At 41.1% G+C, this 13,444-nt stretch overlaps 1 protein-coding gene across 1 annotated transcript; it reads right to left on the reverse strand.

Annotated features, from left to right (window-relative positions):
* Positions 1–4,532: 4,532 nt before the first annotated feature.
* Positions 4,533–5,195, reverse strand: LOC121439106 (sex-determining region Y protein-like). The gene has a single exon (XM_041639607.1). It carries the CDS (start codon positions 5,193–5,195, stop codon positions 4,533–4,535), a length of 663 nt encoding a protein of 220 aa, XP_041495541.1.
* Positions 5,196–13,444: the final 8,249 nt, after the last annotated feature.

Genomic DNA, 13,444 nt, shown 5'->3' on the forward strand with positions numbered 1-13,444 from the left:
ATTAAGGAATGGTATGTTCCTTTCAAAGGCAGGAGTCTCTTAGGAATGATACCAATTTCAATTCCAAATACCTCACCAATTCAGTGTGGGTACTGAACACAACTCACAGAGAAGAAAAGACTATGGTGTGATTAAACTAAGGACCCTGACTACTATGGTGTATATGATGGTGAAGGATTATGGGAGATGAGACGTGTGCACCTAAGTGTGTGAGCACACACTTAAGGCAGGAACCTCCATCCCTACACCAACATGACATCAATACCTAAAGTCTTGATTCTTTATGTCAGTAGAGGCATCCAGTGCCCACTGGACAGGTATGATTTCACTGTGAACAAGTTGTAATGCTATATGACACAAAGACATCAAACACACATATGCAAACACACACACACACACACATATACACAGAGATAGACACTGTGGGCAGACTCAAAGATACTGTGTTCACACATACAAACACACACAGAGGGGAAGAAGAAAGAGAGTCTGAGAGAATCACTCATTCATTCACACACTCACTCATTCACTCACTGGAGAACACCTATGGAAGCCATGGCCAAGGAAACTCTTCATTTGGCCTGTGCCACAGTCTCACTCCTTTGCCAGCACAGACCCACTGCACTTTCTTCCACTGTGACTACCGCAACATCATTACCTCTAGTCAATAAACACTGAAAAGATTACTGTAGTGCCCCCCAAAGCCTGGGATTCTCTGGATGACAGCCTTCCTGCATTTTAGGTGGGAATCTCTGGAATCTCATTGGCTTTTCAGGGGAGAAAGTGGCAGTCATCACTTGGTTACCAGGTTTTGTCTCCTCCTTGCCTTGTGTTGACACAGAAGCCCTCAGAGCAGAGTGTGCAAGATTAATGCTTAAGATTACAACAGCCACACCTGAAATTGCTTTGTTGACTCTAGACAAGTGCTGTTCCTTCAGAGCTGTGCACAGAGAAAACAGACAGAAGGTCACAAGAGTGTATCCTGGCTCACAGTGGAGCCAGGCAGTCAGGGCCTCCCATAATCTTATTTGAGTGGCCACAAGTTACATATAGATCTTTCTCCTGGAAAAAACCTTTTCTCGAGCTTTTTGACCTCTCCAAATGCTTTCTGTTTCCAACTTTCGTGCTTTCTGGCTATCACCTCAATAGAGAACTTCTTTCCCTTTCCAAATAAAAGCCTTTCAGAATCACACTTTTCTAACCACTTTGGAAATAAAAAGTTAACCATCACTAACAGTTAAGGAATCTTTTACCAAAAACACATTTGAATTATATTACTAAAGATGGATAACTAAAAATGACCTAATAAGAAAATGGGGGTTCTGATTTAGAGTACTTTTACCTTATCTTTGTAATAAGAAGGTGATTGATGTTTGAAACCCAGGTGCTAAGCCAGCTTTACAGGAGAACAGTGCACCTGGTGTGTGTGGGTGGGGGGGGTGTTTGTGTGGGAGTGTATGAGTGTGTTTCATGGAGGTGAAGTCTTTACCTTGGAACGCAAATATCAAGGATCTCATAGTATCCAGGTGAGTAGAAAGTGCCCTGACACAAGACCAGCTTATTTCAGAGATCAGAGAAAAACCCTTAACTTAATTAGCTTAGCATGGCTTCACATTTTAAAATGCTGGCCTCATTTTTGTACAAAAGAAAAATGACACTTACTGATACAATTCAAGAGTTTGAATATATTCTTTTTGGAACTACAAAACAAGAAGATACCTGGTATTTACAGTGTAATTTTATCCTATCTAGCTTGCATTTTCATTGAAGTCTCATGCAGTTTGCTCCCAACTCCCTTCCATAACACAAATTGTTCCTGTACAAATCTCTTTGTTTCGCTATAACCTCAAGAGTTAGGCAGCGGAACAAAAGAGAGTTGCAGGTGCTTTTGAGCTGTCCCTGTTCTGTGGGCCCCTTTTACATCGTTGGTCTGAAAGTTTCTCCCAGATATTGGCACTGTAGTCAGTTGCCAGGTTTGTACTTCTTGGTATAACCCAGAAAAAGTTCAGAGCAGGAAGTATCAATGAAGAGATGCCCAAAAAAAGGAGCAAAATCTCTCCAACTCCAAAAATTTAGCTGCCAATTCCACTTTTCACTGCAAAGAGGACAGTGTGATAGGCTGTCTGGAGAAAAGGCCTGAAATTCTAGACAGAGAGCTGCCTCCAAAGTTCACGCCAGGATTAACTGGAAAGATTCCATGGCAACAGGTCCACAAGGGAGGAGGAGGAAGATAATTCCTAAGTAGGTCCAGGTGAGAAAGAGGAAATCTTTGGATAGCTAGAGGAATCCTTGAGATCATTGCCCTTTATCTACATCTCTTTGTGAAAGGGTTTCTGATCAAGGAGTACCTTGGTGATGGGGGTCCCAGGAATGCCACAATGATCACACCATGCAACAGACCTCACACAACTGAGAAATGGCTAACTCTGAGTCGGGGTAGAGACAGTGGAAGACCAGAGAGCAAGCCTTATGGAGGTGTTGGGATATGGAGCATGCACCTAGGGAAAATTCAGGTAAGGCGGGGACAGTGGAAATGTGTCACATTGGCCCTCAGTGATGGGAAGGCATTGTTGCTGAGTCATTGAAGGCAGGGTAACGGGGTGGGTAACACCTGATTCTGGAATGTGGACAGTTCTCTAGTTAGCTAACACTTAGCATATATAATTCACACAAAGGAGAGAAGTCATAAAAAGTGATGGAGAATTCATGCAGAAACTTTCCAGAGAAAGATACACAGGTATCCCCTAGGAGAGATATATTTTCACTCATTTGAGTTAAAAATCTATTCAAAGACTTATGGAACCTTATTTGAGTTCATAGACATTGAAACAGTGCTGGAACACACCCATCAAACCCAATTACCAGGTGGTGGTGGCAGAGGCATGTGGATCTCTGAGTTCCAGGCCAGCCTGCCCTACAAAAGACATTCCAGGACAGTAAAGGCTACACAGAGAAACCTGTCTCACAAGACCAAACCAAACGAACAGAACCCCATGAGTTAGAAGCATAGTAGTGCCACTGACTGTTTCATTGAATTCTAGAGAGCAATCTAATAATTTATGTACACAATCAGTGCCAATAATTTAGTGTTTACACTAGATGCTTTGAAAGTGGAGTAAAGCTCACAGGTTTTAAGACCATTTCAAACACTCTTTTCGATTCAAAGTGCTCAAAATATCCCAAGGTTCTCTGGATAATATTCCATGTTGTATTATAGCTAGTGTTACAGCAGGTCACCGCATAGGCTCAGTGTCTGTTGTTTTCTTCCAACCAATGCTTTAGAGGTATGTCTGACTTACAGTCAGTCATTCAAATGTGATTGGGCAAGACTGTATTGTGCAACATAAATTATAATGAGGAAAGCATTCTGCGGGATTACGCTGATGAAAATGGAAGAGCTAATTTAAGTTCTTCGTATAAACCTTTAGAAGCCTGGAGTTAACCACAACCTATAGTTCCTGGAGGTTCCCAGAGGAAACATTTGCAGGGGATCCTGTGCACAGAGTCTTCATTTTTGTTTTAAGCTTGTTTATTATAACCAGACAGGGGTACTTCAAACCTCCTTAACTTAAAATCTGCCAGTTGAGTGAATGGGCAAATGTCATGCACCACTCACTCCCCTCAGCACATCCCGGTCCCCTCGTTACACCTTTTGTATCAGTCCAGTCACTTTATATGCATGGAGTCTTGAAGTGTTAGTACATTCAACTACTTGGCCTGTATAGCTTGTTCCCGTGCCCATTCCATTTCTGATGCTTAACCGGACCCTGAAAATACAGCTTTGGTCTGTAATGCTTTTGTACAAAACCTTTCATTTTATAAAACAATTTGATGTTTAAAGACAGACAATATTCAAAAGAGAAGCAGAATGTGACTTCACATGAATGAACAGACGTAAAAGCTTTATTTTGTCAAAAGGTGTTATAAAGCTCTCACGGCGTAGTTCGCAGGCGTGGAGTAAGATGATGAAAAGAAGGAAGTCTCAGCTTTCCACAGTGGGGAGGAGAACTGAAAAAGAGACTCGAAAGACAGCTTTACATTATCACACTTTACTTATGTATGATATACAGGGACCCTGCAAAACAGTTAGATGCATTTGGTCTACAAAGGAGTGCTTAGCATGCTCAAAGAGGCACAAGCTGGGTTTTTGTTTGTTTGTTTGTTTGTTTGTTTGTTTCTTTCTTTCTTTCTTTCGTTTCATTTTACCACAGGTGTAAGTTGTATGTGTTTCTCATAGATGTACCCATGGAAGAGCGATAGGTAAAACATAGTTTCCGCAGTGATGAAACTCTTGTCTGTTTAACAGTCTTAAAGATAGGCGCAAGCTGTTCTAAGCATTCTCCTTCATTACACACGACACATCTTTACACACCTCGTTTGTGGACCCAAATAGAAAGGAGCAGGGCCTTTATTATGAGAGGAGGGAAATCCTTATCTCAGGCTGTAAATTATAGCAAGAGGGAGTATTGACATGCATCCCAGCAGAAGCCAGTGTCATGAGATTGCCACAGGGTCTTACCGAGATGCTGTAGCTATGCTGTTTTGTTCACTGGTGATGCCAGTTGGTAGTAAGTAGCTGTGGCTACTGTTGCTGCTGCTGTTGCTGCTGCTGCTGCTGCTACAGCTGCACTTCCTCCTGCTGCTGCTGCACAGGTGCGGTGCTGAAAGGGGATGTCCCCAGGCTGTAAATAGCTTAGCTGGCTCTTGGAGGACAGCTGTGCAGCCCTAGTCCAGTCCTCTCTGTATACGGATGTGCACTGGTACTTGTTCCCTGGCATCAAGTTGTATAGTTTTCTTGAAGAGGCATCTGCAGGCAACAAAGTGCCCAATCTCTGAGGCTCTTTAGCTCTCCGGTGAGGCCGATACTTATAGTTCGGGTATTTCTTTCTGTGTAGGGTCTGCAGTCTCTGTGCCTCTTGGAAAAATGGCATTTTTTCGGCTTCTGTAAGGCGTTTCCACTGGTATCCCAGTTGCTTGCTGATCTCTGTGTTTTGCATGCTGGGGTTCTCCAGGGCCAACTTGCGCCTCTGACCACGAGACCACAGCATAAATGCATTCATGGGGCGCTTGACATGGCCTTCTATGCCCTCTTTATGACTGCCATCCGTGCCAAAGGATATCTTTTCTCCAGAGCCGATGATATCCTGAGGCTGTAAGCGAGGACTGCAGTAATCATGATTCAATATGCTGAACATTGTGGATGAGTTATATTGTAACCAAAGAGAGAGAGAGAGAGAGAGAGAGAGAGAGAGAGAGAGAGAGAGAGAGAACACTAGGTGTAGGAGCAGTAGGGGTGGGGAGAAAAAAGCCAAAATTAAAGTGTAAGAGCTGAAAGTTACTATCCAATATGTGTTTGTCACAAAGATTTTGTTATTTAAAGTCTGTAACAAAATATCCATGTCTCCACCCTCAGCAGCTCCCTTAGACTAGCCCCACCTATTGTGCCATGTCAGCACCTGCTGAACCACCAATTATCGAGCAAACCACTCCAATATGGGGACTGTTAGATGCTGTACTTCTACACTCCCACACAAACACCCCCCCCACCCACACACACCAGGTGCACTGTTCTCCTGTAAAGCTGGCTTAGCACCTGGGTTTCAAACATCAATCACCTTCTTATTACAAAGATAAGGTAAAAGTACTCTAAATCAGAACCCCCATTTTCTTATTAGGTCATTTTTAGTTATCCATCTTTAGTAATATAATTCAAATGTGTTTTTGGTAAAAGATTCCTTAACTGTTAGTGATGGTTAACTTTTTATTTCCAAAGTGGTTAGAAAAGTGTGATTCTGAAAGGCTTTTATTTGGAAAGGGAAAGAAGTTCTCTATTGAGGTGATAGCCAGAAAGCACGAAAGTTGGAAACAGAAAGCATTTGGAGAGGTCAAAAAGCTCGAGAAAAGGTTTTTTCCAGGAGAAAGATCTATATGTAACTTGTGGCCACTCAAATAAGATTATGGGAGGCCCTGACTGCCTGGCTCCACTGTGAGCCAGGATACACTCTTGTGACCTTCTGTCTGTTTTCTCTGTGCACAGCTCTGAAGGAACAGCACTTGTCTAGAGTCAACAAAGCAATTTCAGGTGTGGCTGTTGTAATCTTAAGCATTAATCTTGCACACTCTGCTCTGAGGGCTTCTGTGTCAACACAAGGCAAGGAGGAGACAAAACCTGGTAACCAAGTGATGACTGCCACTTTCTCCCCTGAAAAGCCAATGAGATTCCAGAGATTCCCACCTAAAATGCAGGAAGGCTGTCATCCAGAGAATCCCAGGCTTTGGGGGGCACTACAGTAATCTTTTCAGTGTTTATTGACTAGAGGTAATGATGTTGCGGTAGTCACAGTGGAAGAAAGTGCAGTGGGTCTGTGCTGGCAAAGGAGTGAGACTGTGGCACAGGCCAAATGAAGAGTTTCCTTGGCCATGGCTTCCATAGGTGTTCTCCAGTGAGTGAATGAGTGAGTGTGTGAATGAATGAGTGATTCTCTCAGACTCTCTTTCTTCTTCCCCTCTGTGTGTGTTTGTATGTGTGAACACAGTATCTTTGAGTCTGCCCACAGTGTCTATCTCTGTGTATATGTGTGTGTGTGTGTGTGTTTGCATATGTGTGTTTGATGTCTTTGTGTCATATAGCATTACAACTTGTTCACAGTGAAATCATACCTGTCCAGTGGGCACTGGATGCCTCTACTGACATAAAGAATCAAGACTTTAGGTATTGATGTCATGTTGGTGTAGGGATGGAGGTTCCTGCCTTAAGTGTGTGCTCACACACTTAGGTGCACATGTCTCATCTCCCATAATCCTTCACCATCATATACACCATAGTAGTCAGGGTCCTTAGTTTAATCACACCATAGTCTTTTCTTCTCTGTGAGTTGTGTTCAGTACCCACACTGAATTGGTGAGGTATTTGGAATTGAAATTGGTATCATTCCTAAGAGACTCCTGCCTTTGAAAGGAACATACCATTCCTTAATGGCATAGAGAGGAAATACTCCCCTAAATTGCCTCTAAACCTGAGAAGGGTGACCTAATTCTGTAGCTCTATGTTTGATTTCAAAGGGATACATGAATTACTCTTCTAATATTGCTTGCAGCAACACACCTCTCCTTCCTCAGTTGCCTTGACCCTATCACATCAATCATCAATCCAAAAGATGTTCTGGAACTTAACTTCAAGTAATCTGTAAGAGGCATTATTTTTCAATTGAGTTTCCCTTTTTCCAGATGATGCTAGCCTGTGTCAAGTTAACAAAAACTAACCAACTTCTACAACTACTGCAAAAACAGTCACCACTGCCATACCAGCAATTCCTCCCAGTAAAAACGGAGTAAAAGCATTTAGACAAAGAAATTTCCAAGACAGAGGCACTATAAATGAAAAGTTAATAAATAATTAATTTAAAAAATAGGGCAGCTCTGGTGCACTTCGGAGGCAGAGGCAGATGGATCTATGAGTTCAAGACCAGTCTGGTCTACAGAGGGAGTTCCAGGACTGCCAGGGCTATTATACAGAGAAGCCCTGTCTTGAAAAGCAAAACAAACAAACAAAAAAAAAAAACAAAAAAACAAAAAAAGGAAGAAGCAGAGCTGCTCTCAGTGACTGCTGCCAGAAACACCATATTTATGTACCAACTAGAAAAGGCAAAGTTGAATGACCTAAACACCAAACCTAAACAAAATTTTTTTTTGTTTTTTAAAATTTTTATTTAAATGCGAAGTTTCATACAATAGTACTTCTAGAATATTATGTATTGTTGTGTCATGCAATAGCTTGGGTAGGCACAGACAACTGCTTTGTGAAATAATTTCCCTTAAGAAAATTGCCACATCAAAGCCTGTGTGCTTTAGAAGGAGGAGTAACTACATTGATCGGTTAATTTTATTTAGTGGAGAATTTTAGTGTTTATACAAATTTTGACACTGTACTAGGCCAGTGGGAAATCAGCAGTGGAATCAGCTGGGTGGAAGCCACTGCTGGGCGGAATTCAACTAAGCTATCCATGGCTCATAGAACAGAATCAAGAAAAAGCCATACACTAAAGTTGGGAGCTAACAACAACAAAAAAGGGTCATTTAAAAGTAATTCAGAACACAGATCTGACTAGATGCAAGGAACCAAAGCAACAGATCAGACTACAAGAAATCAACAATTAGGTTAGTAATCTCATTTTCTTCTTCTTCTTCTTCTTCTTCTTCTTCTTCTTCTTCTTCTTCTTCTTCTTCTCCTCCTCCTCCATCTCCTCCTCCTAATCCTCCTCCTCCTTCTCCTCCTTCTCCTTCTCCTCCTCCTCCTTCTCCTTCTCCTTCTCCTTCTCCTCCTCCTTCTCCTCCTTCTCCTCCTTCTCCTCCTCTTCTTCTCCTCCTTCTCCTTCTCCTCTTCCTTCTCCTTCTCCTGCTCCTTCTCCTCCTTCTCCTTCTCCTCCTCTTCTTCTTCTCCTCCTTGTCCTTCTCCTCCTCCTCTTCTTCTTCTCCTCCTTCTCCTTGTCCTTCTCCTCCTCCTCCACCTCGTCCTTCTTCTTCTTCTTCTTCTTCTTCTTCTTCTTCTTCTTCTTCTTCTTCTTCTTTTGCGGGGGGTGTGTTTATCAAGACTGGACTTATCTGTAGCTTTGGAGCTTGTCCTGGAACTCACTCTAGACCAGGTTTGCCCAAACTCACAGAGATTCACCTTCCTCTGCCTTCTTAGTGCTGGGATTAAAGGCTGTGCCACCACTGTCTGGCTTAATCTCATTTTCTTACATTTCCTGTTGGATATTCTTTCTTCTTTCCCATTCAGTTACTCCCTTTCTGTTATGGTTGACTATTTGTTTATTTGTTTTTTTTTTCCCAATATGGTCTCACCAAGAAGCCTAGGTAACTTGAAACTCCCTGTATCAACCATAGTAGCCCTGAATTTATGTAGATTCAGTCTCCAAATCCTAATTCTGGCTTTTAAAGTTTGTGAAACAATGCCCAGAATTGTAGCTATTTATTTGCCAGAACGTCCCTTATTTTATATCTTCACCCAGTACTCCCTGTTGATACAATAGTCATTTCTTACCTATATAGTACAAGATTGTATTCCATCCCCTATTCCAATTATATATGGTTTTACTGTTTTTCCTGCTTATACTCTCTTTTCTTCCTTTACTTTTCCATTGGTTTCTTTTTCCAACTTCTGTTTTCTTTCTTTACACCCATTCTTCATACTGTTACATACCCCAAAGTTTCAAGGTAGTCCTAGTTTATGATACTTGGCCATATATTTTTCCTGTTGTTTTAAGTCTACTGTAAATATGAACTCAAAAAAAATCAATCCCTTTTTTTGACTTTGTCTTACATATTTGTGCGGTTATGAGCGTGACTCTTTACAACTTCCCAAGTAACAACTTGATACCACCAGTCTCACTGTAATACTTATTTAAGTTATTTTCCTTTCCAATCAAACTAATGTCTATTATATATAGTGTCATTAAAACTTTTATTCACTAATAGTATTATTACTTAACAAGTACCTTATTCATAGTAATCTTCTAATTTATTATTTGAGTTATTGATAGTGATATTTGCTACAGACAGCATTCAACCCACAGAAGTAGATTAGTTATAGAACCTGTTATCTGGAACATCAATTAACTGAAGAAGATGCCACAACAACTGAATCATAACAGCAATAGAAACTACAAAAAAATTATGGAGCTTCAGGCAAAACAATCCTGCACAATAAAAGAACTTCTGGAGGCATCACAATCCCTGACTTCAAACTCTACTACAGAGCTAAAGTACTAAAAACAGCCTGGTAATGGCATAAAAATAGACAGGAGGACCAATGGAAGGGAATCAAAGACCCAGATATTAATCCATACACCTTCAACACCTGATTTTAGACCAAGAAGCAAAATATATCAGATGGAAAAAAGAAAGCATATTTAACAAATGGTGCTGGCATAACTGGATGTAAACACATAGAAGAATGAAAATAGACCCATATCTATCACCATGCACAAAACTCAAGTCCAAATGGATCAAAGACTTCGACATAAATCCAGCCACACTGAACCTCTTAGAAAAGAAAGTGAACGCACAGGATACCACTCCTTAAATATAACTCCAGTAGCACAGACGCTGAGAGAAACAATAAATGGGACCTCCTGAAACTACAAAGCTTCAGTAAAGCACAGGACATGATGACAGCCTACAGAATTGGGAAAAAAAAATCTTCACTAACCCCACATCAGACAGAGGTCTGATCTCCAAAATATACAAAGAACTCAAGAAATTGGTTATCAAAGGAACAAATAATCCAATAAGAAATGGAGTACAGACCTAAACATAGAACTGTCAACAGAGGAATCTTTACAGTTTTAAATCTTTTTAATAGCCATTTAGTGTTTCTGGTACTCACCCAGACTGGGTTGCATACAAAGAGCATTCTCCCCATGAAAGGCACAGATACCTTCCTTTTTGGTAGTTATTAAGTCCAGTCCTCTGTGACTGGCAGAACACTGCAGCCAGGGAATCTACTGAGTGACTATGCTTTGCTGTACCAAGACCAGGTCTCCCTTAACCTGATTGGTACGTTTTACGCGTGAGGTTCCTATTGTTGTTGCACAGGTGGCTGTTGTGGGATGAGAGGCACTGGGAGAACTTACATGGAATCTCTGTATGGGTACAAGGGGAAATTCAGTAATTAAAAGGCAGGGTTAAAATGTGAGTTTGTGGATAATAAGGAGGAAAGGAGTGACCAGCAGAGGATCTCCAGTGGGACGAAACTAAAATCCCGAACTGGAAGGAGGATTAGATTTTTGCTGGTCCCTGTGTCTTTGGGACTCATCTCAAACCAGTTAGGACTTGTTGGTGCAAAAGAAGCATCTTTGGAAGAGGAGGACACAGATCCTCTCTTTAGCAGCAATCAGGTCTAGCCTTGGGGTAGGTGTTGCCGCAGCCAAAGAAACAAGTTGGTTCTGAAGGATGGTAAGCTGATCTGAAATTTCTCTAGGGTTTTTGAGAGCTGATGAAGCAGAGAAGTGAACAGATTTTTTTTTTGAGGCTACTGGCCAGCTGCTTTGGTTCTGCTTTGGTCCCAAAAGCAATGTGCAGCATGGCGACAAGTGGGATAAGTTGGATACCTCCCCTCAGAGATCACCTGAAATGTTCTTAGAAGTTTAGAATGCAGAATTCTTTCTGAGCTGACAAAAGGGACAATGTAGAAAGGACAGCAGTGAGAGTGCCTCAGAGGATGGTTTATCCAAGGGCCACAATAAAACTCAACAGATGGTAAAGAACACAAGCCGGGTGGCAGTAACTGTACAACCTTGTGGGATATCATTAAGAGTAAAGGCAACATAGGTTTTGTTTAGTAAGGTAAAGTACAACTGGTTAGACAACGTAGCAGAGTCCTATAGCAGGATAAAATAACTGTAGTCAGCTGTTTGTTGCATCAGACCCACAGATAAGGAACAAACACCTGGAGGCCTTTTTAAAAACAAGTCCATTAAATTCAGTACCTAATTGGCAATTTAAAAGAGAAGTAGAATCCTACTGAGTCATTTTTCATTGGATTTCCAAGGAGATCACTTGGATAGTCTGAATCATTACCCCCTAATCACGGAACATGGGTGGTAAGGGAGTCGACCCTGGAATTAGTTTTTGTTAACAGGAAGAACTGAAACCTAGAGTAGAGGGCACGCAGGTCTCGCACCTGTCAGGTGGTGGGCTAGGTACCAGGTTCTTCTGTTCGCAGCATCCTGGCATTTCAGTATGGGAGACAGTAAGATCAGAGTAGTTGGTATTTGTCTCTGTTGTTTGAGGCATTTAGGATATGGGTGTAGACTTGTAGACTCTGTGGGGGCAAGATCCTCCACAGGGCAAGAGCTGGCCAAGCCTACACAGACAGAACTGGTCATGTTTATATAGACAGAGACAGCAGCAACAGGCTTCTGGTAGATCTTATTTTTCCAGTGCCCCCGTATCCTATGATGAGGCTTACATGCAATTGACTCTGGTGGGATCGTGCTCCATCCAGTGGAAGTACTTGGGTCTTAGGGACATCCTGTCATGCAAGTATCTTATAAAGGTAGTCTATTTTACTCAAACATTCATTATTTTTTCAATAGCTAGGTTTGGCTTTGCTTTTAGTATACGTGATTTTGAGTATTATTTTACATGAAAGAAAGTTTAAGTTACTTTAATCTTGTCTTGAGATACTTGTTTCAGGATATTTACTTTGACAACCTACACAGAAGTCTACATAATGGGAGACAGAAATGGTCCCTCCTTTCAAGCTTGTCTCTGTCAACGAATCACATTTCCATTAGCTTGACAACAAACCTAGTTCTGCATACGTTAGAGAATTTGATAATTTTTAAGGACACTGGCCATTAACACATATGGCTTAATAATCTTCAAGAGCTTACAGCAAGTAACCATCATAAATTAGAATTTTATAACTTTGTGCTCTTTGAGTCTTAAAAATTTTTAACCTTGTATTGAAGCTCTTTTAGTATCAAGATAAACTTTAAGTCATAGATACAGGCCATCCAGAGACTGGGAATCTCATTTTAAGAACCCTTTTATAAAAGTATGCTTTTATAAACTATCACAGTTTCGTAATTTTTATGTGACTCGGAGTCACAGAGTAGTTAAATTTGACAAAGTTAACAAAGACATAAGTGAATAGACATATATCATTACGTCATATTTTGTTAACATGAAGATACACCGTTATATCTTTCAGAATCTATATATGGCTGGTGGTAGCAAATAAGATTACCTGGATTTGACATTTAAGTATTTACTATTTTGTTGTAGCTGTCTGGTTAATGAGAACCAAAACACAGGTATGGTATTCAGAGAACCAACACCTATAGCCACATTTTCTCTTTTCTTTCTTTCTTTCTCTTTCTTTCTTTCTTTCTTTTCTTTCTTCCTTTCCTGGAACTAGCTCTTTTAGACCACGCTGGCCTTGAACTCACTGAGATCCGCCTGCCTCTGCTTCTCCAGTGCTGGGATTAAAGGCGTGAGTCACCAAGGCCTGGCCAATATTTAGCCATTTCAGTGTGTGTGTGTGTGTGTGTGTGTGTGTGTGTGTGTGTATGAGATTGACCTGATTATAGTGTGTGTATATATATGTGTGTGTGTGTGTGTGTGTGTCTGTATTGTTCCTTTTCATTTAAAAATGCCACGAGACATAAAAGTAATAAGTAAAGCATACTTTGTTTTTAGGAGAGGAGAGATGTTTGGCAATATCTGGGCCTTGGCCGTTTTATAATACCTTTTAAATAATGGCTTCACAAAGCTGTGTAGGTGGACCTCCTCCTCATTTTTAGTATTTAGTCTCTATTACACTCAGAAGACCTTGCGATCTCATAGAATTAGGGCCTAATCACCTACAACCAGCTGGGAGGAGTGAAGGGATGCATAGGTGAAGGTCCAATGCTCTTGTCTGTCTCCTCCTTATTTGAAG

This window comes from Microtus oregoni, unplaced genomic scaffold (assembly GCF_018167655.1).
Source record: "Microtus oregoni isolate MIOR12 unplaced genomic scaffold, Mior012 000060F_003, whole genome shotgun sequence".
NCBI classification, from domain to species: domain Eukaryota; kingdom Metazoa; phylum Chordata; class Mammalia; order Rodentia; family Cricetidae; genus Microtus; species Microtus oregoni.

Bases quoted from the DNA above. Each gene is read 5' to 3' on its own strand.
- LOC121439106 (XM_041639607.1), bottom strand. From the start codon at position 5,195: ATGTTCAGCATATTGAATCATGATTACTGCAGTCCTCGCTTACAGCCT.